This window comes from Periophthalmus magnuspinnatus, chromosome 7 (assembly GCF_009829125.3).
Source record: "Periophthalmus magnuspinnatus isolate fPerMag1 chromosome 7, fPerMag1.2.pri, whole genome shotgun sequence".
Taxonomy (NCBI): domain Eukaryota; kingdom Metazoa; phylum Chordata; class Actinopteri; order Gobiiformes; family Gobiidae; genus Periophthalmus; species Periophthalmus magnuspinnatus.
The window spans coordinates 29,504,456-29,514,382 of record NC_047132.1 but is presented as its reverse complement, the minus strand read 5'-3'; the positions used below and the strand labels follow the sequence as shown (position 1 = coordinate 29,514,382).

Genomic DNA, 9,927 nt, shown 5'->3' with positions numbered 1-9,927 from the left:
TGAAGAAGCATCCCTTCACACCTCCTTCTGAGAGACTATTTTATCTAACATTTTCTTTTTTTTAAGAGCTCAAAAAGCCTCTGGTATTTAACATTTACGACACAATCCCATTTGAACCGGATTCCGTGACCACGATTACAATTTTTGCCTGAGGAATAATACCGGGAGATGAGTTACAGGCGGACAGCCAAGTCAATGGAGTCTTGCACGTTACTCGTAGGTGACTAATTCAGGAAAACCATGGGATTATTATTGTTCAAGATCACGAGGACTCCTTCAAAGATGCTACTCAAGATACTGCTCTTTCTAATTTTGCAAGGTAGGTTGAGGACTATTGAGATGAGATCTGCGTCTGATGTGATCTTTGTCATTTCTAACTTATTGTCTTGTCCACTCAAAAGGTGCCTGGGTGTCCCATAGTGAGATCATCCCTGAGGTCAAAGCAGGGGCGATCCCAAATGATAGGCCTACGGGATTTGGGGGATCTGAAGACTTGGGGATGTCCCGGATAAAGGACGCAAAGCCAAGACTCAAGCGCTGCACCTGCTATTCTTATATGGACCGTGAATGTGTTTACTACTGCCATCTTGATATCATCTGGGTCAACACTCCAGAGTAAGTACTACTTTTGTTTTCCACACGAGTAAGCCGTCGACAGGCTGCGATACTTCAATTCTCTGTTGAAGTTGGAACGCAAAGGTGCCAATTAGAGCTTCTGACAAATTAAGTGGTTGGACTTGCGGGATATGTCGTAGTCACTCGCCGAATCTTGCTCCCCGAGGCGCGACACACCGTCAAGGTTCAAGTAACAGCAGGTAGCGTAAAACACACAAAGCTTCAGGGGTCAAGGGGCAGGGGTCAAGTTTTGGCTGGGCTAGTTTAACGATGGAAAGCAGACCGGGCAGTTCTAAGGAAAACGTGAGACAAGTCATCGATCAAATATTACACGGTTGTCGTATGTACATTTTATCTGAGCGTGCACAGGTAGACGGGGGCACCGGCGATCTATCAGGAGACGTTAATATGAGCTGTCTTTTTGGCGGACTAGAAACTTCTGAGAGAAAATAAGCTCTGTAAGCTCTGCTCTGTTTGTATTTGTGATGAGTTCCTCTTGTACGTAAGAGACTGCAACCTTCTTGATGTTCTTATGTTCTTGTGTAGTCCTAAAATAAACGTACCGTATGCTTTTTTTGTTCTTTTTTCATTCTTTCTGATTGCATGTGCTTCTTAAATCCTCAGGCTGTTTTTTACCTTTCGTTGTTACTCTCTGTCGTGCAAAGCTCTTGGGTCGGTCACGTTAACGATTATGTTTTTTTATTGTGGGCTATTTGTACTCGCTCTTTACACATCTAGTACTTAAAGCCAATAAAAATACACAGACTAGAAATAATGAGTCTAGCTATTCATCAAAAGTACTTTTATCTCTAACACATTTTCGTGCTGTAACACATTCAACTTGCAGTTTAAACAGGTATACAGAATTTTTTTACGGCTTTCATTTACCTTAACAAGCGAATGGTCATAAGTTATAACAATGTAATGTTTTATGAGCTGACGTGTGATTTCGCTCATGAAAATTCTCAAAATATGAACAGGTGATGATTAACCCTTGATCATAGATAGCAAATGTTATGTCTCACGTTTTATGATGCAGCCTCAAAGTTTAATGAGTCTGAAATATTTAGGGTCTGACAGGTTTCAAATGAGTTTTTGACACCTTCTTGGTTTGATTGACGGCTCCATCCTTTGGCACCTTTAACCTCATATTACAATCACTGGCAGAGCTGTTACATAGTTTCTGCAGTGCCTGTTTTCTCGTGCCAAAATGCTGCTAGCTGTTGCCGGTAAACATGCCTCGTAACGGCAAGTTTAGACACTCTGACATTTTTTTACCAGGGTGATTTATATTGATTTTGCACACTGCATATGTAATGAAGGAAGAAGATGGTTTCTAATGTAACTCAACCAGAAGTGATGGTTGACGTTTCTGGTTGGATTAAAAGTAGCTTGAGGTTCGGAGGTTACATGTCAGACCTGAAGATAGCAACAGTGGTCAGGGTTGTTTCTGCTAGTTCCTTTATCGATTACTCATTACAACGTCTGAGATGTTTAAGTTTTGACTTCTCCAAAAACCCAACATAAACCATCTAGACCAGGGGTGTCCAAACTTTTTACACCGAGGGCCGCACACTGAAACATATTTGAAGCAGAGGTGCATTCAACAGGTTTGACGGAGACATTGTACCTTTAATAAGACTTGGAAGATTATTGTTAGGCCCGTGTCACAATGCAAGGTGATGTTATTCAGGTTATAGAGGTAGAATCTCATCAGTTTGTAGTAAAAAATATTTCCTAGTCAATCGGGCCAGTTTAAGAGAAGGCATGAGGGCCAACAAAAATTGATCTGAGGGATGCATTTGGCCCCTGGGCCGTAGTTTGGACAGCCCTGATCTAGACTATAGAGCGATAAAGTTACGCAGACAGAGTCCAAACTATAGACTGGATAAAGAAGTGGACTAAGTGAGTGTGACGTCGCCCATAGCGTTCGCCTCCAGTCAAATTAAGCTCATTGAGGCTAGCAGTTATAGCGGCGAATTTGGAGACATTTGAAACTCTGACCGCGAGTATCATAGCAACCATAATCCAGAGTGAAGCTGTTCAAGGTAGCGCCTTTACCCACCTGCATCACTGGTTTAGCATGGTGCGGGTCCTTAGCAATGCTGTCTGTCAAACTTGTTGCTAACGCTAGCGGGGACAACCTCGAGGATTTATGGAGTGAAATAAAAACACCGGGATCATGTAGAGCTGCTTAATACGAACATTTTAAGACCAAAATGACGAGTCTGACAGCAGCAGTTACAGAGAAAGGAGTGACAGTTTTTCATTGTAAAGTGAATTGGAGCCAGAAGCGCACACAGGCTCACTTCCTATTTAGATCGTGGCAGCTAGCAGGTTAGCGATGTCCATTTATACACACAGTCTATGGTCCAAACACTGGAAAATGATTAATATTGCATCACTTTGTTGGTGCGGGGACACGATCTGAAGATAATGTTCATTTAGTTACATATAAACAGGATTTCCTACGAACCATCATCCATAACAACCTCAATTTTAATTAATTTTCTGTTTTTCTCTTTGACTGTGTAAGAAGATATGCCAGTGCACACACAAAGCTTATTGACAGTATCGTATATTATTTCACAGCGCTTGAGTATCATCAATCATGATTTCATCTTTGACAAGTGCGAGCTTGTGATTGGCAAACGTGTCTTATCTTTTAAAATCCTCTATCCTCAAGGCATGTTTGGATACAGCCGTCACCTGAAATAATGATAGAGGTAGAGACGTTGGCAAATGAACGTACATGGCACAGCAAAATTCGTATGTACGTGCAACCGCTACGGACTGTATCTATAAATGGACATAGCTAACCTGCTAGCCGCTGCGTTCCAAATAGGAAGTGGTCATGGGCGCACTTCCAGCTGTATCGACTCTGGCTCCAATTCACTTTACATTAAAACTGACGCCTTTCTCCCTGTAACTGCTGCTGTCAGATTCGTCATTTTGCTCTTAAAATGTTCATATTAACCCTCTGGTGTTATGTGGTGGAACTGCATATCAGCGTCTACAGTGCTCTCTGCTGCCATACTCCATTGAGGTCTATTCAGTGGTGAGTCGGTGTAACTACAAGTAAATTTCCTCTGGTTTTCTTATTCAGGCCTAAACATTGCGCCTATACAGTGTTAAAATTTCCCAAAAATTGTTGAAATGTTTTTGAAAGCATAAAAAGAAACATGTGTTTATATATTTACAGTATTTACAATAGAACACAGGTTAATTCATTTTTACAGGCAGTTCAAAATGTTGTTTCATGTCCTGAGAAGAATAAAAACACTTCAGGAAAAAATCTTGACCAACGCTTTCATAATTCATGCATCAGAGGGTTAACCCACTCTACATGATCCTGGTGTTTTTATTTCACTATTTTGTCCGCAACTCAAGATATGAACATCAATAACAGACAAATCAGGCGCCTTTTTTCGCCAAGGTTGCTCCTGCCAGCATTGCCAACAGGTTTGATTGACAGCGTTGCTAAGGAACTGGCGTTATCTACATCAGCCTCGCTCCGGATTGGCTCTTTGGTTGCTATGATACTCACCGTCGGAATCCCAAATATGCAACATGGCTCCAAATTCGCCCGTATAGCTGCTAGCCTCGATGAGCTTCATTTGACTTGAGCTGAACGGTATGTGCGGTGTCACAGTCACTTAGTCCGCTTCTGTATACAGTCTATGGCAAACACTACACCACCGACTAACAACTTGCGTAACAACAGAAGTACAACCCCTTACACTGTTGTCTCATTGTTTCCCATCAGAAGCAGCTTTTAACTATCGACCTGAGCGACCGGACTTGTGAACCAACAGGGATTTTTTTTATTGTCTACCCTCAAAGGTTATAGTTTTCATTTAGTGGAAGGTCAAAAGCACAATAGGATCGATAGTCTGTACAAAGCACTTCTGCGAGTGCTCTGACACATTTTTTCTTCATCTTCCCTCTCCTGTGGAATACATACGTTACAAAAGATCAAAAGGGCTGTTATTTCACAATGATTTAGCTACGATTATCAGCCATTTCATCTATCACATGTGCAGATGTTATATGGCCAAGGGACGTGAGTAATTATATTTATCCAAATCAAGATGTCGCTCAGTCGTCCAGGTCTGATCCATAGAATAATATTTAACGTTGGCTTTTATTTTACAAGTCAAAATGTGCAAAATGGGCAGTATGTAAATCACAAAGCACGATAGTAACCTGGCGAGTCATTTTCAATTCTTCTTCTTCCATTAGACACATTTGACACTAGAGACAAGCTCTTCCTGACACAAGTATCTCAGTTTATCCAAGCTTTAGAGCAGCACAAATAAATACTTTTACCAAATTAAATCACATCAGACCACAGGTTAAAACAGCTATACATGTATTTTTATCCATTGTTTTGGTGTACGTTAATACGCCAACACCAGTGACCAGAAAGACAAACAACTTTAGAGTTCAATAGGTTTCAGATGTAACTTTTAATGTACCATTTTTACCGTACTACACATGTTTGTATTATGTAATAGTTCTGACCCGGACCCAACAGGTGGCCGCGACCTCAGCACATGTCATAGCTCAAACTCAATTTCTCGCTATCATCTGGGACCAAACGCCAAGACGTTATTTACGCCGCCTCTGATTACATCGACACAGTTAAACCCCACGATTACAGTTTTACCTACAGGGAATAAAAAGGCTTACACTTGGACGTCTTTCACTTTTACCGCGCACGTCCTGCTGCATCACGTGACCCGGGACAAACGTAGCACGAAAACATATTTTTCTTGTGCAACCCTTCACTCGTATATCCTGTGTGTGTTTTTCCTCAGACGCACAGTTCCATATGGGATGTCCAGTTACCAAGCCCCACAGCGGATGCGAAGGGAAACTGTGGAGTCTCCCCGCTGCCTCTGTGCTGTGGCTGATGCAGACCAGCAGTGCAGAGACTTCTGTCAGTCAAGGTTAGTTATACATGTTACAGCACAAAGACGTCTTTTACTGTCCATGGTATCCTGTATTTATCGAGCCTGCTCTGGATTTATGTCTGCCATGCATGAAAAGCTGGATAAACATTAAAAAAAAGAAAACAAAGCAGCCCAACCTGTTTTGACCCAAGCTCTTAAACTTCAAGTACTTGAGATGGCCTACAGGACCAAGTAAGGCCAAATAACATTAAATTTGATTGAATATTTATAAAATGATAAGTGTCTATGACTGGGGGCTAAATGTGGTTTGCAGATCAATATTTGTCCTGCTGAATGATCATAAGGACTACTTTTTACTGCATATTTTAAATTCCACCTTCATAAACTTCAATCACGATCACGATGCGACACAAATCTTACCTGTTTCGGCGTTACTAAAGGTGCAGTGGCCAAGTCAAACAGATCAGTGCGTTACACATGTGGCTCTCAGTGCAAAAGGTTTAGACACGTCAAGTTTAAATCATATTTGCATTTGTATTTTTACTCACGAAAAGACCAGATTACTTGTTTTAGTAAGTTATTAACCTAGGATTTTTCGACGTTTATGCTGCCACTGGTCAGTCTTACCTATTTTTTACAGATGTAAACTTAAAATCATTAAACCTTTTACTGACAGATCAGATAGTTTACACTAGAAAGTTAAAAAATCCTCTCTATTGCTATTTATGGTCCTTTTTATGCAGTAGTAGTAGTAGTAGCAGTAGTAGTAGTAGCTGTAGCGTTGTGAAACTGGACTCCGGCTCAGTACATAAAGCCAGATAGATGTCATTTTCATTGAGATGAACAGTGTGTGAGTTCTGGGCTCATGCCAGAGAACTGGCTTAACTCGAAGACTCAAGTGCTGTTACATCAGGCCAGTTTTCTCCGCAACACAAACCTTTTGGTACAATAATGAACTAAGATAATATAATTGCCCACATGTTAATGCACGTGGGCAAAGTGTATTAGGTCACAACCAGTAAATTATACAATGTTTTATTTTAGGGAGATGAACCATTTGTATGCATCCAAACAAAGACAATACAGCATGCAAATACACACTAAAACTAGGACTAAATCAGGACTAGAACAGGTCCATACCAAGTCTACATCAGGACTAAATGGGCTCAACCCAGGACCAAACCAAGACAAATCAATGCACGCTAAAATGAATCGACTAAACAAACAAGTGCAGATCATATTATCTATCAACTTTGCAATTAAGAGGTCATTTTTTCAGTTTATATGCTTTAAGTTTGGTATAACTAAGTCTGAGTAAAAAGCCCAAATGCGTCCCTCAGACCAGGCTTTGGTGGATCTCAGGCGTCCTGCTGCAGTGACCTTAACTACCCTAAGGAGTACTTTTTACTGCATGTTTTAATTAATAACTTTGCAGCTGTTGAAAACTAGTCTTAGATTCCATGTATTAGAAAGACAAAGAAATAGAAATAAAATATGTGTAGGATTTATAAAACTCTCCCAAGGGCTGACATGAGTAACTTTTTGACCTTGGACGCACCTGCAGAAACTCTTCTTTTCCACTCATAAAGCAAAGAAGTAAACTTAGCATCACCAAAACTGTCCAAATTGTCATATTTCTTGATCTTGTCCTTGAAACCCCATGCACTTTTGGACCTCAGTGTGTGAAAACTCTTTACTATTCTCCCCACAGAGCTGCAGTGCCATCCCGGTGTGTACACAGGGGAGCGGGGGGAGGGTGACAGCTTGAAGCCCACCCAGAGTCTCTTGGTCATGGGTCGCTGCAGCCCACACCCACACGGTCCCTTTTGGCTTCACCCCTTCTGCATTTGGCACCCTCGCTCCAGGTACTCGCGCTAAAGGGAGGAACATCTGGAGTTGGACTTTGCCGGCATTCCTCACTATCATAATTTCTGGAGCAAGTTCCATCAGGCCGACCGGTTTCAATAGATCCTCTCCTTGCCTCCGCTCCTCAGTAAATTAAATGCAGATCTCTGGAGGCCATTTTTTTTTTCTATTCTATCTTAAAAGGCTTGTGCGGATTACTTTCATAGACTTAAAGAAATTGAATGCGCTAATGTCGATCTGAAGACTTGCGAAGAGCGTCCCTGATGATTCAGCTGGTCAATTTTGTTCGTAATGGACCACACACGCAGACGTTTGTCTCTGAGACGCTAAGGACGAGGGCGTTTCATTTTCAACCTCAAAAGCAGTGGACCACAGGGTTGCAATGTTGACCATAAGTCTAACGGCCAAACGACTGCATGTGGATGTTAGACTGGAGTTTTTCCTATAAAAGTAACAAATATATTCAAAATACTTTAAGATTATAACAAGCACCATTTCAAATCTGTAGCGCAGGGCTGTCAAACACATTTTCACCGAGGGCCACATCAGCAAAATGGCTGCTCTGATGTAAAATAAATCTAACTACTTTTTAACTTGTTAATTCGCTGTTCTGTAGCTAAGAGGCGAAGTTAAAATCTGTCAACTGGACAAATCGTTGTAAAAGTGAAGACATTTCGCCGCTCATCCAAGCCGCTTCTTCAGTTCTGGTCAGATTGCTGGAGATTTTAACTTCGCCTTTTAGCTATTGATCAGACCTAGACGACTGAGGGTTTACACAGATATCTTCACTGTTCTGTATTTATTACTCATTCAAGTTACAAATATTGCATATGAACTTGCCTAGATGTAAAAATGTGGCTGTGTAACTGCGTATCTCCTGATAAAACGACATTTTAAGACCATCATACCTTTTAATTTACCCTGTCACATAAAATGATGTGGAGGGCCACATTTGGCTCACGGGCCTTGAGTTTGACACATGTGCTCTAGCGTTTTATCATTGGGAAGCAAACACATCAAATTAAAAACAGATTAAAATGATTCGATTAGAACGTGAAGCCTTCAGTTTGGTTTACTTTTTAAATTTACGTGGCATTTATCTTGTAAAACGGCGTCTTATGTTCCTCTGGCACATATTAAATGCTTTCTCACCAGTTAATCTCTCTATATTGTCAATAAACTGAATTTATTGCAAAAAAACGGTCTGGTCAGATTTCTGGTGGACACTGCTTTATATCTGGCTAGAACTGAAGAAGCGTCTTGGATGAGCAGCGAAATGTCTAACGATTTGTCCAGTTGACAGATTTAAACTTCGTCTCTTGCTATGGCTCAGACTTGGACGACTGAGGGATTACACAGACATAAAATGAACTCGTTTAACTGAAACTTTGGTTTAACTCAGCAGTGCTAAGCTCACAAAACACTGCAGTCGTGATGATGCTGATTCTCTGAGTTGTATTTGGCTGGTTTCTCCTTAATAAACGTCTATTGTTTCTTCTACTGTACTGTAAGACTTTCTCCATTGGCCTCGGGTTTAAGCGCTCAGCATAACCGCACACAGGTCTGCTGCTAACGGCGTTACAAATAATCAAATAAAAAATAGGATTTGCCTCAGCTCAGGGCAAGCTTTCTACTCCTGACCCCACGTACCCTCTCGCTGACCAAGAATGCCCGACGGACTGACGTGTTTTCATTTTCTGACAAATACAATGCTGTATGTAAAAGCTGTGTGTTTATTTGCGGTTTGGCTGCACTGGCTAAACTGGCAGATTTACAATACTTTAAAAAATGCTGTGTTATTTTCTCATAACCTGTTTCATTCAGTACCATTATGTCCAATAGTAAGTCCTAAACGTTTATCAGATTATAGCCACTGCGCCACAACAGGGCCTTAAGTGGATAAGTGCTTGTTAGTGGCGGTCCGTTTGCAAAATGTGGTCACTAAACACTGAGGATATTTCCATGAAAAGATATCTGAAAATCATCCCAGTCTTCCCACAGGCTCACTCACACGGCGTTTACTTGTAATAACCTGACAATTATAGTGGCCAAGAATGCATCAGGGCTCATGATTTCTCAACTATAAAAAAAATATCCACACATTTGTCACAAAAACATGTTTTTAAATATGTCATGAAAAACACTGGTGTTTTTGTGGTTTGAATCGATCCAATTAAAATCAACATTGTTTTTTTCCAACTTGATTAAATGTTTTTCTGCTCATTTGGCGTCGCTGGGTTGGACAAAAGTCTCTTCCAAAATGGTCTGATTATAATAAATTACCCAGTCCAAATCTTTAACCTGGTGGTGCAACAGAAGAACTCACTTTAAATGACAAACTATACATTTGTAAAATAAAACATGAATATTTTAACTTCATATTAACACAATTGTATTTGTGACATTTGGTTTTTAATCCCATTTTTTTTTTTTTTTTGTATAAATTAATTTGCTGTTGTAAATAGTATTGAGATCAAAATAGTTTTTTATATTGATCCAGTTTTCAAAAATATACGACTATTGCACATTT

General features: G+C 40.5%; 1 protein-coding gene across 1 annotated transcript; it reads left to right on the top strand.

The window, feature by feature from the left end:
• edn3b (endothelin 3b) lies at positions 1-9,581 on the top strand. The gene is made up of 4 exons (XM_055223174.1): positions 1-319; positions 402-615; positions 5,436-5,567; positions 7,243-9,581. Exons 1-4 carry the CDS (start codon positions 241-243, stop codon positions 7,289-7,291), a joined length of 474 nt encoding a protein of 157 aa, XP_055079149.1. The 5' UTR covers positions 1-240; the 3' UTR covers positions 7,292-9,581.
• The last annotated feature ends 346 nt before the right edge of the window (positions 9,582-9,927 follow it).

Excerpts from the sequence above, each read along its gene's own strand:
- edn3b (XM_055223174.1), top strand. The coding sequence starts at position 241 with ATGGGATTATTATTGTTCAAGATCACGAGGACTCCTTCAAAGATGCTA. Across the intron at positions 320-401 it reads GCTCTTTCTAATTTTGCAAG|GTGCCTGGGTGTCCCATAGT; the intron begins GTAGGTTGAGGA and ends TCCACTCAAAAG. Across the intron at positions 5,568-7,242 it reads AGAGACTTCTGTCAGTCAAG|AGCTGCAGTGCCATCCCGGT; the intron begins GTTAGTTATACA and ends TTCTCCCCACAG.